General features: G+C 41.2%; 1 protein-coding gene across 1 annotated transcript in view; it reads right to left on the bottom strand.

Moving 5' to 3' along the window:
* CNTNAP2 (contactin associated protein 2) overlaps positions 1–18,176 on the bottom strand; it is a 1,217,706-nt gene that overhangs the window by 209,591 nt on the left and 989,939 nt on the right. The window contains exon 16 of the mRNA XM_069461685.1: positions 12,138–12,308. Coding sequence (XP_069317786.1) covers positions 12,138–12,308 — 171 coding nt within the window. The remainder of the gene's footprint in view (positions 1–12,137; positions 12,309–18,176) is intronic.

Genomic DNA, 18,176 nt, shown 5'->3' with positions numbered 1-18,176 from the left:
CTAATTATGCCCTCCAGATGCTGATATGACCCACATAGGAGGCCAATAGATAATATAACAAACCCCAGGTAATCCTACCAGACAAAAGGAACTTTTTTGTGCTTTACATTTTGTAGTTTGCATTAAAAAAACAATGTTTTTTTTTTCTTGGTTTTGCTTTCTAAATATAAAATTATAATTTTTAAACTACACACACCCTCTTGAAGATTCTAATATGGTCCTTATGCTCAGTTCAAAAAAATTTGCTATTGTGAAGATTTAAAAAAAATTGACATGGAAATGTGTTTCTAAAATATTATTACATGAAAAAAGTAGGTTACAAAACAGTATGTAACATATGATTTCATTTTTGTAAAAAAAATTATACAGAAATGTATAGAAAAATGTTTAGAATTTTTTAGACAGCAAAATGGTAATCTGAATATATTGGAATATGAGATAATAGCTGATTTTTTGCTTTATCCTTTTTGCTTCTCTGAATTTTTAAGTCATTGGACAATAAACAATACTTGCATAATTTCCACTTTCTTTTGCATATTGGTGACATTATAAGCAACTCTATTCTATAATTTTAACAAGTACTGAATCCAAGGAACTAGTTAATCAAAATGCAAAGAGTGAGATTTCTGTTTAAATATAGAAAATCAGTGGGAATTTAAAATTAGATTGAAATATTCCTATTTCTTCCCTGTTTTTAGAAACTTGGGAAGATAGAGAGACAGAGAGAGAGAGAGAGAGAGAGATATCAAACCTTACCATAAAGTACCATTTTGAACAAGATGTGAATTTTTCTCCTGTTAAAAATGGCTAAAACTAAGGGCATGCTATTTTTCAAAGTAAAATTCTCACAGGTATGAAGTGCCCACATGTTCTGGTGTTTAAACTAATGTATACAGGAATCAGAATGCAAGATGAGCATAATTCAGTGTTATAATTACACTTGATGGATATACACTGTTTCTATTATTCATTGGCTCTGGTTGCATTTACCTAGAAAGACCGTGTAGAATACTAAATATCAGCCACTCTTCATGAGAAGTCATTTGGCATTCACGTCAGTTCTCATCAGAGGAATCAAATTCAGAGATGCAGAAAACCAAATTTGATCACTTTAACACCATCCACAAAGGCAAGCAAAATGAGTAATTTCCTAAGAGGCCGTAGGTCCAGCTTGCTTTCATTTGTCAAATTCTTAACACAGATATGTGGTCAGTCACTTCTTTAAAGAAAGATGTCTTTTAACTGGTCCTTGGGCTTCAGCCACCTTATTTTCAATTGCTTACATGTTATATAATCTTCCTTCCCTACTTGCATTTGCCTATACTGTTTTCTCTCCAGAAAAATGCCTTGATCTCATTTTTGCCTATCCTTCATTGCAAATCAAATGATGCATCTTCTGGAAACCTACCTCGATTTCTTTAGGTGAGGTTAAAATTGACTCCTTTTTGTTGTCATAGTACCTGTGAGAGACCACCAGCTGTTCATGAGAAGTTGATTTCCCCTTTCTGTAGTTACTCCTGCAAAGCTGCTCTCCAGCCTTTCCTGGTCCGGTGCATCGAGGTGGAGCCACACGACCGGCTCTCACCAATAGAATGGGGACAAAGGAATGTGTTCACTTCTGGACCAATGTGATCAAGAAGAGACAAGGCTTCCCCATCCTTCCTTTCTCTGTTGGCCAACTGGACTTACACACTCTTAGATTCTAGAAAATGGTGGAAAAGGAGTTTGGAACTCTCACTCATGGTGTGGAAGGTCTTCACAGACCAGAGCATAGCATGCATATCAGACTGCCATAGAGCTGCTGAAACCTGGAGTGTTATAGTTTTCAGCAGCTGATCTTATTCCTAAAGAAGTTATATAAGATTCCTAACTCTCTTATGATCTTATCTCATTTTTTCATTTATTTGTATAATTTAAAAAAATGGATCAGAGGAGTTTTCTCATAAGATCATTGGAATTTTGGAAGGATAAATTGTGGTGTAATGTTTTTATTTCCAATACCCAGTGCTGTGTCAGAATGTTGTAATATTTTAAAAATATGTCAGTTGTAATAGTATATTTGAATGAATTAGGGGGAATGCATAATTCACAGACATTTCAGAGCAAAGAGAAATGCCTGGGTGCCATGGGGGAGCCCTGGAGTTGGGTAAATGCTCCTGTGACTATCAGAACTGCCACCTTTACCAACCCACCAGACTGAGGTGCCAACAAAAGCACTTCCTGATTTATAAAGGAACTGTGCTTTGAGTATCATAAAGGTAAACAATAACTTTCCCTGTTGAGAAGTGTGTCACAGGCAAGCTTGACAGTCAGAAATAAGGAAAGCAATTCCCTTTGTTCTTCAACATCTCTACTCTATATCTAATAGCCCCGGGAATCCAGGACCTAGACCTCAAGCTCCCCTGAAACAACATTTAAAAACACCAACACTTATAAACACAACAACAACAAAGGTCTTTATGGTCAGCTATGGAATGTGGCTGCCATGTGCAGTGTTGTGACTGTAGGAAAATACATTCTAGGTTCTGAAGCTCAGAAACTTCTGGAACACAATATATCAGGAAGGACTTAAACAAGAAAATTAAAAAAAAAATGGTAAAACAGAAATATGACAAATAGAAACAAGTCTTCTTTGAGCATTTAAGGAGAATATATTTCAGCTGTGACCCTAGTCCTGTGTAAGATTTCATATAAGCCTTTATGTTTCTTCTTTTCTCTTCTAAATTCCTATCTTGATTGCTATTAAAAATTGTCTTGTAATCTCAGCAAAAGGTGTCTCTAAAACGATAGTTCCCTGATTTTTTTTCATTTATAAAAAACTGTTTTTTTGAAGATTTCCAGTTGACATCCAGTTGGCCAGTTTTTTATACGGTTTTAATTTAGGTGTTTGAGGGCTTGTAAAAATCTAGCATTGTTGTACTTTCAGTTTGCTTTGGCTCTTTAAGATGCTCCTTGGTTTTGAGCTATTTCAAGTAATTTACCCCAGTCATTTATTGTATTTAAATGAAGCACTACTCCCTGATTTATTGTATCTTCTTTTTTTAACCAGCTTTGCATTAATTGGTCCCAAGTGTCATCCTTAGTTGAATCAACTCTCCAACATTAGTAACACACACTAACTGACCGTGGCACCAACTCTTCCTGAAGCGTTTGTTTTTATGAAAATATCCAGCCTGCCGAGACACTGTTAGCTACTAGAATGGCAGATGGAGGGTTTCTAACTTTATTATAACTTAAACTTCATATATATGTTCTACTTTTCTCACCAATCCATGTGTTTATTATTGAGCAATAATAGCATACTCTTTCTTCCACTTTTTTCCCCAGAATGTGTGAATTCAAGCTTGTTTGATTTCTTCTCCTCTCAGAAGGCCTGTTGTCTTCCAGCTGGCCCTAGGCTGGCCAATCCTAGTTGTTGGTCTTTATGACACTTTAACATGTCCTCTTTTTGAAGGGAAAGATTTTGTGACCTTCCACATACGATAAACAATGTAGAAGACATTAGACTCAGAGAGTGAGATAGAAGAAAAATGACATCAGAAAAAATATCTTTATGAAACTTCAGCATTTCTCTATAGTAATGACACATAACTTACACCCTGTTCAGACAGACACTCTGAGAAGATGTTCATTAATAATGATGCCTATTATTTTCCAGGCAATACACCTAACAGTCTTGTAAAAATTTTGATACTTTAGGAAAATGAAGACTTCTGCCCTTTATGTTTAATATTTTAAATCAAGATGCAGCAACAAAATATCTTTTGTGTGGATAGGATTTCAATGAGGGCGAAACAGTTTCAGAACAGGCAGAGATGCAGTCAGTCTCAGGAAAGTGTGGGTGATGTCCAGGGAGTGCTAATAGCTGCAAGTGGCTTAAACTCAGGTACAAGGTACTGGTGGGTGATGGGCAAAGTTTGTATGGAGTGGGAAGAAGACTGAAAAATTAGGTTAAAACCTTGCATCACTTATCAAGCTCAAGTGTTTGTTTTGTGAAGCATTAAGAAGGCAATGCAGTCTGTAAGCAAAGGAGGAACAGGATCAGATCTGTGGAAATGTGGTCTCATCGGGGAGGGTAGGTTGGGAGAGAGGGCCTGGAGGAAGACAAATTATGAGCCTGTTTGAATCAAGAATCCAGGGATTCCAACCAGCAAAGCCATCATGGGAGACCAAGAGAGACGTCTGATTGAGAAGATTCTATTACCTTTGCATCTGTGTTCCGTCAGCCTTTTTGCAACTAGGTGGCATCGACGTTTTCCCTGGGATTGTTTTGGGGTGATGACTTACAGGAAGAATAGCATTTCTCTGCATTAAAGATACAGTGTTCTATTAGGATAAACAAACAGTCTATACAGTATGGGGAGGTTGGTGAAACAATAAATATGACTTTGAGTTTTCTAATCTGGATAATACAGAAGATGGTGATGACATGACATAAGTGGGGAGCACAGGAAAGGGCTTTTGGGTGAAGATGATAGATTTCAGTTTTGATATGCTGAGCTTCAGGTACCCATGGGCCTTTCTCATGGATCCTTAATTAGCATGTACAACTAGGTGTCAATCATTTTAGGAACTCTTCTGATTACCTTTGGTTTAGCATGCACCCTGACCGAAATTATTTAAAGCAGACATCATTTGTTCTGGTATAACCCGCCTCTCATCATCCTTAGAGAACTGAGAGCTGTGGCACAGAAGGTTAAGGTGCTGCTGGGTTGTGAGTTCACTCAGGCTGGGAGGTGGCAAAGTACGCTTGACGCCGATGGGCTCTGATAGGTCTATGGAGCTGCCAGTGCTGGAAGAGACCTTAAAGACCACACAGTTCAACCTTCGTGGTTTACAAGTGAGCATGATGAAGTCTACAGAGCTTCAGGGACATGTCTTGGGTCAGTCAGCTTAGAATCCCAGTATCTCTCTCTTGCTGAAAAATCAAGTGTTTTATAAACTTTCTTGTCATTCAAGATTTCCTCACAGCAGAATTCTTTCTTTTTCTATTTTTTTCATTTAAATGCAATTTACATACAGTAAAATGTGCAAATCCTAAGTGTACAGCTGGATAAATTTTTATATGTGAAATCATTCCTGGGATCAAGATAAGAATTATTTCACCACCCCAGAAGGTTCCTTTGTGCACCGTCCTGGTGAATACCCACTATCCCCAGGGGTAGTCACTATTCTGACTTCTATTAACATCTCTGTAGATTACTTTGCCTTACTCTTAAACATCACATAAAAGAAATCAGTATATTCTGTAATGCGTGTACAATGTAAGGTCTTGGAGGGAACCCTCCCTTTTGACATTTGCTTTCTTTTTATTGTCCTAAAATGCCTTTAATTTGACTACGTAAATAAGCTGGGGTTTAACAAGGAGATTCTAAGGACACCAGTCCTGTAGTGAGGTCTTGGGGAGCTTATGTCTGATTTCCAGAGCAGAAGTTGAGTCCCAGAGAAGGGACAAGCTGTCTCTTTGGGAGTGACTGGAAGTATCCTGCACTTGGGTACTCAGGGTCCTGGAGCTGAGCCAGAGCAAAGGAACTACTTCCAAGAAGGTGGTTATAACTTCACCCGGAAGAATCTCTACTTGTACCAGGAAGTACAAGCAGAGTGAGCTCACCATCTCCATGAGGGAGAAGAAAGGAAGGGCTGAGTGACGAGGGTTACATAGCACAAACAATAACCACCTTGTGAGAGGGCTGACCAAGTGGCCTGGGTGGCCTTCTGAAGTCACCTCTGCAGTGTTGGGAAACAAAGGCAGGACCATAAACTTTGTAGAGGGAGGCGGTCACTTTGTCCAGCCAGCTTAGGGGGAATTCATGACCCCTTCTGGAAATTTCCAGAGCAGCAGACATGCATGGACGGGTAAACTCTAAGGTAACTTGGGAAATTTTTCATATTCGTAGGACGTCCTATTCTAAAGTCCATCCTTATAACCCTGGGGCACCTATGCCACATGTTCAAATGACCGTCCCTTCAGTGGAATTGGCAAAGAAAACTAGATAAATTTAATTCAAATTTATTTATCAATTATTTAGGTATCTTTTAATACTTAATAAAATGCTAATATATTAAATAGCTTTAATATAGCACAGATTTCACCTTTAGTTTATATTTCCAAACTTTTAGTGTCTGTAATGCAAATGGAAAATTTAAATCAGAAAGTTAGAGAAAGTTTTTAAAAAATCACAAGTGGTTGCTATTAAATATTCAGGCATTTAAATTTTTTCGAGGGAGTAATTTTTTTTCTTATGTTTAGTAATGACCAAGTCAGAATCATTCTTTAGATCTCAAATCTTGAATACCAATTGAAACCATAGTTAGACTTGCAAAGTAGTAGAACCACTAAAATTCTTCCTAAATCTATGCCGATAACCTAAATTGGCTTGGATAATTAAAAAGAAAAAAAATCTAGGTGTTAATATCTGATTTGTATTAATAAAAACTCACAATATTAAATAAAAAACACCCTAAATAACACCCCAACGGCACAACAGCCCAGTTAAGTGGGATTAGACATTCCTCACGTCTACAAGTGATGTTCTTTTAATGTAAAATGTTGTTCCAGTTCTGAAATAGTGGAAGATAAATTGCCATTAGTTTACTTCTTCTGATTCATCAGTTTCTGTATATTGCAGAACATTTTCTTCTGTGACTTTCTTGAGCATGTATATTGCAGAAGGCTACATCTTGGAAATGAAAGTTTTTCCTTAATACCCTTTCCTAAGATTAGTGGGACATTAGACTGCTGCCTCCACATTTCCGTGGAGATATGCTTGCTAAATGCAAATATTTTCTCTGAGTCATCCTGATACTTGAAAAAGTTCAAAGTTGGTCAACGTGGGAGATTATGCTAACGTAGTACACAGTGTATGGTTGCTTTTTCTGAACATTTGCAACTCAGTGAGCGAGCATTCCTTTAAAAAATTTTCCCCCCAAAATCTCCTTCACAAATTTTCTTTGAAATCTGTTTCATATTGTTAAATAAAAATGAAAAAATTGTGGTCACTCTTTATCATTAAACACTTTCAAACCCTTCCTTCCTGTGGTCGCAGTCCACCTTGTGGGACCCTAACACACATCATCCGCGGTGTGACCCCTTTCCCAGCAGTACACACCGCAGGGCTGGGAGGGCAGCTGGCCTAACCCGCCTTCCTCAGTGCTTCTGCTATTCTACGGCACAGAGTCTTCATTTGGCAACGCGTCCTGCAGTGACACACCCTCTCCTCATCCTTTTTGCTGTCATGGTCTGAACCTCGGGACGGTAATGCCAGATCACAGGCTCCCTGTCCACTCCATCCCTTGTCATCACCAGGAGGGACCTCAAAAAGGATGTGATTGACCAGCCTCTCAGTGTCCTGAATTGCTCCCCAGCCTTTTCATACAACCTAGAAAATTACACTGGAATGGCCAGAACTATGTATCTTAGTTCTTTTCATCACCTACATTGCTTTCTCATGAAATCTTGAATTCCAAGATTCACCAGCCATGATCTGTCCTTCTGCCCTTCAGTGTAATAATACTCCTCCTGGTCTTCATCTTGATCTCCAGCCCCTCAGTGGTGTTGGTCTCCTTCCCCACCACACTTCCCAGGGCTCTCCGTGCAGACTAGCACCTCGTTCATTCATTTCACTCATCCAACACATGCTTATTCAGTACCTCCATGCGTCAGGCATGGTCAGGGTGGTGGTCCTGGAGATATGATGATAAATAGTGTCCCATAACCCTTTCAGTGTTGTGACACTGGGTGGCCCTCATTCCCCCCTCCTTGGGGACCTCATTCCTTCAGCCAGTCCTTTTATCTCCTGTATCTCAGAATTTTTCCCCTTAATATATACGCATGCTCAAGTCTCTACCATCTTAAAACTATAAGAACAATAAACATATCCACTTCCACTCACCCCAGTGACCACCCTATTTTTGACAGTGACCTCTACATGTTCAAACTGACGGTGACTTTATGTCCTTGTTTCAGTGACCTTTCAGCAGTACCTAACGCTCTCTTTTTCTTCTTGAAATTCCTTTGTCATTTGGTCTCTAAGATACCAATGTCTTCCTGTTTCTGTGTTAGTCTTCTATAAGCTAAGTTTCCATTTTCTATTCCTTGAATGCGGTTTCTTTCTTGCACATCTTGTTTCCTTTCTCTACACATTTGTTTTGGGTGCTGTCATCCATACTGAGGGTGCCGAACGCTTCTTTCCTAACGGTTCTCTAAGTGATGGTGACTCCCAAACTGCGTTTCTGACTTGGACCTCTCTGTTGGGCTGCAGACTTGTACGTTCGGCATCCTCCACATACGTCCACCTGGTTAGCTACTCCTACAGCTTGCAGGGGCTCAACCTCAAAACGTCCAACATGTAGTTTGTATTTTGCCCTCCAATGTCAAACTTCTTTATGAAAATTGCCCACCTACACAACCAGGATTCTGGTTGTGTAGGTGGGCAATTTTCATAAAGAAGTCCGGCCAGCTGCTTCCCCACACGGACAGCACCCTGTGCTCGGTCCTGCCGGCCTCGCCGCACCTGTTCCCACCTGGGTCCTTCAGTTCAGTCCCCCGCACCTTTGCTCATTTGGTGTGATCCTGAAACATCCTTCCTTTCCTGATTTCCGTTCTTCCCCCACCTTCTTCACCTTACTGACTCCTGCTCATCCGTCAAAATTTAATTAAAGCCTTCCCTTCCGTGGGAAGCGCTCCTCGTCACTCCAGTCAGGTGTAAATATTCCCCTCGGTGCTCTCAGCCTCTTTCGGGATGTCTGCTCTGGGAGCCGCCTGCTTTAACATGAACAGCAACGACTCTGGGACACACACGAAGTGTTTGGGGTCAAACACCAGCTCTGCCACTTCCTCGCTGTGTGACCTTGGCCGGACAACTTACTCACTCCCTGCCTCAGTTTCCTCATTTGTCAAATGGAGATGTGAATGGTGCACCCACTGCAGAGGGTGGTTAGGAGAATAAGTGAGAGGACGCCTGTAGAATGCCTGCGACAAGGCCTGAGACGTGACGAGTCTGCATAAAGCTGAGCTGTTTTCATTATTATCGTAACTGCGGACTGACTTGCCTGCTTTGCGAGGCGAGCAGACCGATCTCTGAGGGGAAGGAGTCACGCCTGGCTTGGCTGTGTTCCCTCAGCACCCAGCACCGGACCTGGGGCAGAGTGGATACTCAATACTCCTTGAATAAATTAATAAATAGGAACAGGAAATACGTGAAATATAGTCACAATTTTTACCCCTAAAGGATGCTAATAAGGTCGCCCTAATTTTATCTGTGTGTTTTTCTGCTTGGGCATAAGATGTTGACGGCATCTCATTAACTTATGGTACAGTGACTCACTGTTCTCTGAGTCAAGAATCTTCCACTCCTGGCCGGGCGCGGTGGCTCACGCCTGTAATCCTAGCACTCTGGGAGGCCGAGGTGGGCGGATCGTTTGAGCTCAGGAGTTCGAGACCAGCCTGAGCAAGAGCGAGACCCCATCTCTACTAAAAATAGAAAGAAATTATATGGACAGCTAAAAATATATATAGAAAAAATTAGCTGGGCATGGTGGCACATGCCTGTAGTCCCAGCTACTCAGGAGGCTGAGACAGGAGGATCGCTTGAGCTCAGGAGTTTGAGGTTGCTGTGAGCTAGGCTGACGCCATGGCACTCACTCTAGCCTGGGCAACAGAGTGAGACTCTGTCTCAAAAAAAAAAAAAAAAAAAAAAAAAAGAATCTTCCACTCCTGATGGAAGGGCACGATGTAATTAGTGAACAGAACTGTCATTCGGGAAAGCAATCTGCAGGCATGGACTGGGACAAAATTCTTTTGAGGCACGCTCAGAGAAACAAAAGGTGAATTCCCATCAGAAAGAGATCAGAGAGCCCAGCAAGCTAAAGGGGAAAAAGGGAGAGACGGTTTTAGAGAGTTGGACTTCAGAACCACCTTCCCTGAGCCCCCTCTGGTGGCCTGCCCTGCGGTGAAGACACCGGGCTTGCACAGTGACTCATCTGCACGGGAGAAGCAGGCCTGAGAGGATTCTCTACCCGCGGCCCCAGGAATCCTGACAGCAAAGAGTCCGACTGAAAAATCGTGATCAATCATGGCCATTTTCCCTCCATGTTCTTCATGAAAGCACCATTTCTTGTTTACTTTGAAGTTTTGCTGAAATACAGAAATCTGTCTCCCCTGTCCATAAAAGGCGCCTTTGAACCTCAGTGGAGACGCTATATAATGCTGGGCATCTGATAGCTGCCACTTAGGGGATCTTATAAAGGGACTTCCGCCCTTCATGGTTATTAGCAGGTCTGGGGGACGCCGAGCAGAGATCAGCCCAAATCTGCGCCCCGGATATTTCACGTGTCCTTCCCAAAGTAAACTAAATGCCAAAAGGAAGTGAGCTAGATGAAAAATGAGGCTATAATTCACCCTCTGCCACACAGTTTTCATATTGTGGAAATACTTGGAAAACTCTGAAAACATCTCTAAAGATTTTTCATAATTAGAAATTAGTGAAATTATTTGACGCAAGTGCTGAGTAGAAACAGCTGCTATTTCTACGCTTGGTTTGTTTTCTTTCCCACTCAGGCATAGCTTTACAAAACATGACGATATAAAACAAAGACAGGGGAATCCAAGCAATTTTATAGAACCTTATAGAATTACTCAGATGTGGAATTGTCAAATTTTTTTTTGGTCACAAAATATTTCTAAACTATGATCCAACTAATGTAGAAGTCAAGAGTTTGATTCAATTAATTTTAACTGAGGGAAGTGCAAACCCCTTTGTAATAATTCCAATCCATAATTCAGTAAAGAGAGGGTTTTAATTAATTAATTTTCATTCTAGGGCCAGAATATCCTCAGTCCCTCTTTTAATCAGACCTGTCTCAGATCAGATCTGCAATGAACATCCTCAGGGAAAGGATAATTACAATAACCACTAGGCACTGGGATAAATGTAAATATCTACATTGTACCATCATAACAACTCCACAAATTAACATTTCCATTTTATAGATCAGGAAATTAGAATTCAAAGAGATTAAGCAATTTGCCTGAGGATTTGGATTTGAACCTGAGAATGCTAAATCCACAGTCTGTGCACTTTCTGATATATCACAGTCTGCCATTTTTTAAGAAAAAGAATCCAATAGAATTTCAGCAGAAATGGTTAACGGATTTGGGCTCATTCTCAGAATAGACCCAGTATCATAACAACTCAGATAAAAGGAGACTTGCCCTCAGGCAGTCCCCCTTGATACACTTAAGCAGAGGCTGAGCCTTTGTGGAGGGACATGGGGTACAGATTGGTCCCTGCTTTCTGGTTGAGTCTGTGGTTTCACTGACTCTGTGTTTCAACTGCAGGAGAGTCTGGCTTTTGCGAATATTCACCTAACCTGGAAGTCTGTGGATTGCAAATTCCTAAGGTTGCATTTCGGCCCTGAGGACAAAAGGGCCCAGGTAAGGTAGGAATTGTGCTGCTCAAATGCAGGGAAGCCCCCACTACCTTCCACAGACCAATTCCCCAAACCAGGAGCCCTCCCTAGGGTGTCTGGATCCAAGGCCAGCTGAGCTGAGCCAAGCAGCATCTGGTCTGCTCTGCTCTGCCCCTGTCAGTGTCTTATCCTCGGCTACATAAATTCAGCACCCACACTTTAGAGGGTGTGTGAGGTCTCTCTTGGAAACATGCAGACAGTGTTTCGGGGGGTAGGCAGCACTGTGGTCCTCGCAGCCTCCAGAACTCACCCACGTGGTACTGTTTCCTCTAACTGTTTTCCTTCCTGTTACTCCCCTGCTCCCTGTTTCTCAGATGACTTGATACACTCCTCTGCCTACTTTGACCCCATCTTGTTGGAAAACAACCACACAAAATAAGAAACCTTAAGTCTATACACTTTCCTCCCATATTACTAGGGCTGTATGTACTCTTTCATCTTCCTTGAATAACACTGTTTGGGAGGGTCTGTAAGTGCCTGCTTCCCTGAGAGCATCCAGAAGACAGGTGGTCACTCGCACTTCAGCTTATGTATCCACCTCTAGTCCCGATCCTGGAACAAAGGAAACCACCCACGTTTGAATCCAATGGAGTTACCCGATCAGGGCTCAGGTCAGCCCCAGGTGACAAAAGTGGCTACTCGTGAGTCGACAAAGAACTTATACTCACATTTCAGCTCCAGCTTGATGAAATCTGTGTTCCCCATATTTTCAAGAAACACTCCCCGGGGAGTTAGTGTTTTGAAGTAGAAAGAAATGTCAGCGCTGGTCTCCCCTTGGAAAGTAGAGAAGTGCAGGTAGGAGGATGCGTTTGGGAAAGAGGCGGCATTCCAATAATTCCCTGTGGGAAGGAGAAAAGACCAGGTTGACTCACACCCTGATCATGCCAGTTACGCAAAAGCTCTCCCTTTTTTGAGTTTAATAAAACTCCATTTATTAAACTCAAACTCTCCATTGGCAATAGCTCTTGTTTCCTCTCATCCTGTTGAATGACATTGTACCAAACATTGTACCAAATCCTTACAAACCTATCTTTGATTTTCCAAAAGTTATATGCATATGTGCATATAATATATTATTTATGTTGATTTTATTTATATGTATATAAAATATTTTGAGTATTAATATACAAAATTTAATATTAATATATAATTCATATAAAACATGTACAAATAAAACCATTCTTAATGTACATGAAATATTTTACTAAAGAGTGGTTTTTGGGGTTCCTACCATGAGCCCTGGAGGGACTCTAGGAGTAAATGGCAACAGAGGTGAGAAGTGAGAGAAGCCCCCGGTGTTGCTATGTGGGTGGGGGCTGTCCTGAACTCCTGCACTTCTGCCTGTGGCCTTGGTCTGGTGTAAGAAGCATCTGAGCTAGACCTAAGGATGATAAAAGAGGAACAGTTTTTGGTATTCTGCACCTTTGCCTTGGAATAACCAGTGCCCGCCCCAGCGTCAGCAGCCACCCAGACACCTGGTGCAGGTGCTTCAGGAGTACCAATGACGGCACGGAAGCCCTGCGGAGGTGAGTTGCTGAGAACAAAGCAGAGATGACCAGGTCAGGGCGGTGGTTTCCTCACCTCTCCTGCTCTAAACTTTCGGGCTCAGTCGCTATAAAGGGGATGTCTCCCCCCAACCACTTCCTCCCTGGGGACTCCAGGTAAGCTCTGACCTGTGGCATTGTTTTGTGGGGTGGAGAGGGATGAGCTGAGCCCACATGAGGATCTCAATCAGCCTCCACCCTGAGCCCTTGGAGAAGACATACACCCACCACCCAGCACCCCTCCCCACTCTGGCCTGACAGGGCAGCCAGGGTTCCCAGGAGAAAAGCAGGTCACAGGACGAAATAAAAACACCCGGCTGGATTACTCAGATGCCATTAGGACAGACGGACCAAGAATTTAATATGAGACCAGGATCTGGCTGTCAAGTTCATCTCCAGGGGAGAAATTTCTTTCTATTGCACACATATCTGAGTACATTTACTATCACAACTAAAGACTAAGATATATGGGCGTGTTTTAAAGCAGTTACTAAAGCCTTTAGCTCTGATACTAAACCCGAAATATGTTTTTTTAAAAATGATATTTGCTATATTTTTCCTCCAAAGAGCACAATGAATCAACTGAGTGTACTCCATTAGTTTCTATTCATACACAAACTATATTTTTTCCTTCCTTTTATGCAAACTATATCCATATACAATATTAAACTGAACTATTATTTTTAAATAAAAGTAACTTTGTGTTGGTTCTGCTATGCTTAAGTCATAATTTTAAATTAAACATATAATATTGCTATATGCTAAGATATTAAAATACCTTTCTATTTCATTAATGCTCTTTGTTTTTGTTCTCAGAGACATCTAAGATATAGTGATATTTAGATAAGTGTGTGTCATGTTAAAAGATAAACTTAGACACTTTAAAATCCCAACAAGTTTATTTGAGCATTCAGTGATTTATTTATCTGGCAGGAGGAGACCACAAGGGGTTCAGCGTTCCCCTGGTGGGGAGGAAACATTTATAAGGTGTTTGTGGAAGCAAAGCAAAGTGAGCATTTGATCGACGAATGTGGAAAGTCCCTAGCTAGAGGTTCCTTAGTGGTTTCCCATTGGTTACGCTTAAGTTTCGTTTTACTATTTACATTGCAGCAGGTTATGGTTTGCTTACCTAGGTATCCAAGGCTCTGGAGCCTTCTCAGACGAAATGGCCTCCCCATTAATTATTTTAGCAGGCAATATATAGCCAGGAAGTAAGTGCAGAATATGTTTGCAAATGTCTTAATTAAGGCAAAAACAGTGATGGTGGGAGTGTTGGGGGAAACTACTATTCTTAAGGTGTCCTACAAGTCAGTCATAAGCTATTAAAAAAAACCAAAACTACAAAATCATAGCTTTCAGTAGGAGAAAAATAGGCTAGTTTCTTCTTGGGAAAGAGAATATTGTATGATATTGGGTAGGATAATACTGGAAAAGAAAGGTTCTTTCCTGCTGCTGAAGCTGTTGTCACCCGAGGGTGAACCTCTTCTCAGCTCAACACCTGGCTTGTTACACAGTGAAAGGAGTTCAGGCTCACCTCCACCAGCCACTCGAGAATGCAGAACTCATACAGAAAACCCAAATCAAAACAGAAGTTGCAACGCTCTCACCCATCAGACAGTCCCAAAGCTGGGAGGGAGTGAAGGTGAGTCCGGGGCTAGAAGGATTCAGCTCATCCTAATTGGTAGGAGCCCTTTAACAACCTAAGAGCCTGAACAGGTCAAAGTCCCCAGATACACCTCAGCCTTAAGCAAAGTAATTCTGTCTCTTTAGGCTGCATCCCCAGGACATGAATGTAATTAACATATTTTAAAGTTTCAATCCGATCAAGTACATTCTTATTTTTTGAGGCAGTGATGTATTAGCAGAGCGCAGTTGTGTGATTCTAGAAAAAGGAAAGCTAAAAGTAAAACATGTCAGTATTTATTTGAGGTCCAGAACTGATATTCAGACAGAAATATCCCCAGAGAAGAGAAGGGCAGTTCAGCTAGTTATTCTAGTTTGATGAAATATCTCCATAGACCACAATTCCATTTATTCTAATTCTACGCTCACTAAGCAACTTCAATCTAATTGAGTCTCTGGAATAGACTGATTCATGGGGAAATCATGCCTTATGCAAGTGGTATTTACCAGTATCCTGGAAACATCTGGATTATCACAGGATACCTTTGGAGTTGACACTTGGGAGTTGTCCCAAATCTCTGGATGGATTTGCTAAATCCAGATTCTTTCCCACAACAGTGAGGGCTCCACTCCAGACTAGACTGGCAGTAGCAAAGTTGAGGTGTCTACTCAGGAGTTACCAAAGATGATCCATTGGGGCTGTGAACTAAAATAAAATCTTAAGCCCGGCCCCCAGCTGACTGAATGGACCCCCTCTTGGCCAACTAGACTCCAGAAAACTCTAAAGCTGAGTTGCTGGCCATGAGAAGGGAGGTCAGACACACCTCCTCATGCCCCCTCCCTTTTTGGAGGTGTCCTTTGTAACAATGAGATGCTAAGTCATTAACAGGCCTGAGGCTATACAAGACAAAGCTTAACCCACAGCTGCAGGCCATCAATTTACTTAACAGATCACTTGAGTTTTGGTAAATGCCCTACTGGTGGTTTGTCTTTGATTAATTGATATCCTTATCTTAAATTAAAACATCCCAAGCCTTTAGATAAAGCTTCATTTCTTTAACCAATTACAAATCAAAGAATCTTTAAACTTACCTATCACCTGTAATCTCCTCTCACTTCCAACCAAATATCCCGTCTTTTCCAGCCAAACCAATGTATGCCCTCCATGTATTGATTAAGGGTCTTCTGTGTAATTCCTGTCTCCATGAACTCCATGAATGCATAAAACCAAACTGTAACCCAGCTACTGGGGGCACATTTTCTCAGGGCCTCTTGAGACCATGTGCTCCGGGCCGGTCACACACATTCAGCGCAGAACAAACCTCTTTATTTTACAGAGTTTGTGTTGTTTTTCCCCATTAACAGGGCACAGGCAGAGGGCACTAGAACTTCTGTTTTTATTCATTTTTAAAAGCACAACCTATTAAATATTTTAATTATACTTTATAATGTACACACTGTATGAATACAGTGGTATATGGATGGAATTTATAAGTAAACATGCCTAGTGGGATGTGGGCTTAAAGGCTTTTAATGAGTGGGGTAAATATTAAAGAGTGTGGATGCTTCCGTCACCCTCTCTGAACCCTGTTCTGAGGAATCTGCTGCCCAATCTCTGAGATTTTTAATTGTAACAACATAACAAGAGTGCTTTCGCCAGTGCTTATTGTGCTTCATGATGCAAGGAGCTTATAGCATTATTATTGTTTGTTTATATTGCTCCCAGCTTATCATACGCTCCATGAAAGCTGGGATGAAACCAGTAAATCTCTGTAACCTTTGGCCTCAGAATATAGTCAGCACTCATAAATAATTATTAAATCAATGGATAAGCGATCAGTTCCCCCTCTCATTTATATCCATTTCCACTCCATTTGCAAAGTCCTCATGGGACAAAATGTGCTTTATGGTAAAATAAGTATTAAAGATGCTAAATAAATACAAATAAAAGCTAATGCTGCTTTAGTACCTACTGATAACTACATGCTGCTTCCATTAGCAAACCATAATTTTCCTTATGCAGGACTTCATTTCTACTCTTCCCTTTAGACTTCATTGAACAATGCCATGCATTTGCAAGACTGATGGTATCATAACCTTAAGGTTACTGAAATAGCTGCAATTTGTAGTTGCCATCAAGGTCAGTTCTATGGAGGGTAAAGCGACAATGGATGAGAGTCCAAGTTGGAAATGAGAGATTCACTGTACGGCAAGGACTGAGCCAGAGCAGGTGGCGGAGACCTGGCCAGCATGGATAGGAGGAGGCAGCAAAGTTAGAAACTGAGAGGGAAGATGTTACGCAGAACAAAAGTAAGTCACTGAGACTGGAAGGGTCAGTCGACAGGAACAGAATGACGAGGCAGGTAGGAAGAGTCAGGGACCCAGCCCAGGGCTGGAGCAACAGTAATCAAAAGCTGGGCAGAATGGATGGGATGACGTTGAAGGCTCTACAAGCCTGAAAATGAATCCATCATGTGCGAAGGTTTTTGAGCACATGCTGGGCAAGGCCACGGCTCATCACGAGTGGCAAAAGAGACAAGGGAGACCAGAGAGACAAGAAAGGTGCCTCCCGCTAGCGCTAGCGTAGGAGAGTGGCCTGGGACAGCAGAGCTGGCTTGCTGGGGTTCCTCATGCCCAACCTCAGTCGTCCAGATTCTTTAACAGCTGTTTACTTTAAATCTGTTCAATGATTATTTGGTATGAGATTCCAACTTCAAATTTTCTAAGGATTTTTTTAATGGGCAGCATTTAACTTTAAACCTCATTTTTGTTTCTAACAAAGTATTACATGTACATAGTTCTAAAAGTCCAGTGGTGCTAGAAGGGCTACAGCAAAAGGCAGTTCTCTGCTCCCCCTCCTCATTAAAAAAATACACATGTAGGTATTTATTAATTTACACCTTTTCAATATTCTCTATTGATTTTCCTGAATGCAAGATGAGAACTTAGCACTTTTATAAGCCTCCCTCCCTAGTCTCTCTCTCTATATTCTCCCAAAATATCCAAATCACAGATTTTTGGTTATATTTAAATTTAGTACAGCATTTATATTTCAGGACTATGTATTATTCAGTAACAAGCCAAGTAGTAAAGTCTAATTATATTTTTTTTGCATAATTTTCTGTTTCTCTAGAATCAATAATGAACTACTTTTTTTTTTTCATTTGCTTAGTTTTCTATGTACCTGTCATGAATTCCCTCCATGTTTTCTAACACAAGAGTGAAACTCATCTCAAAAATCTCCAACATTAAACACATCAGGTAACCCATAGCCAGCCACACTTTTGTCCCGCAGAGACGACATCTACAGTCCTGGGCCTCTCTGTTCCCACTTGGGTGGGTTCCCCTCAGGGTTGCTGCACGGCTCTTGTCCTGGGACCTCCCTCTGCCTTCACTGGGGGGCTTCCTTTTGCCACTGTTTGATATTATATCCCCTCATTTCAGAATCCTGTGACATCCTCTTTCTAGGTCTGTATCTTCATTTTCCTGGGATACATTCTCAGGTGTTTTCTTGAGGAAAGAGATATTCAAGGTTAACTT

The sequence above is a fragment of the Eulemur rufifrons genome, chromosome 29 (genome assembly GCF_041146395.1).
Source record: "Eulemur rufifrons isolate Redbay chromosome 29, OSU_ERuf_1, whole genome shotgun sequence".
NCBI lineage: Eukaryota > Metazoa > Chordata > Mammalia > Primates > Lemuridae > Eulemur > Eulemur rufifrons.
Note: the sequence above shows the minus strand (reverse complement) of the source record. Positions and strands in the feature narration are given on the sequence as shown.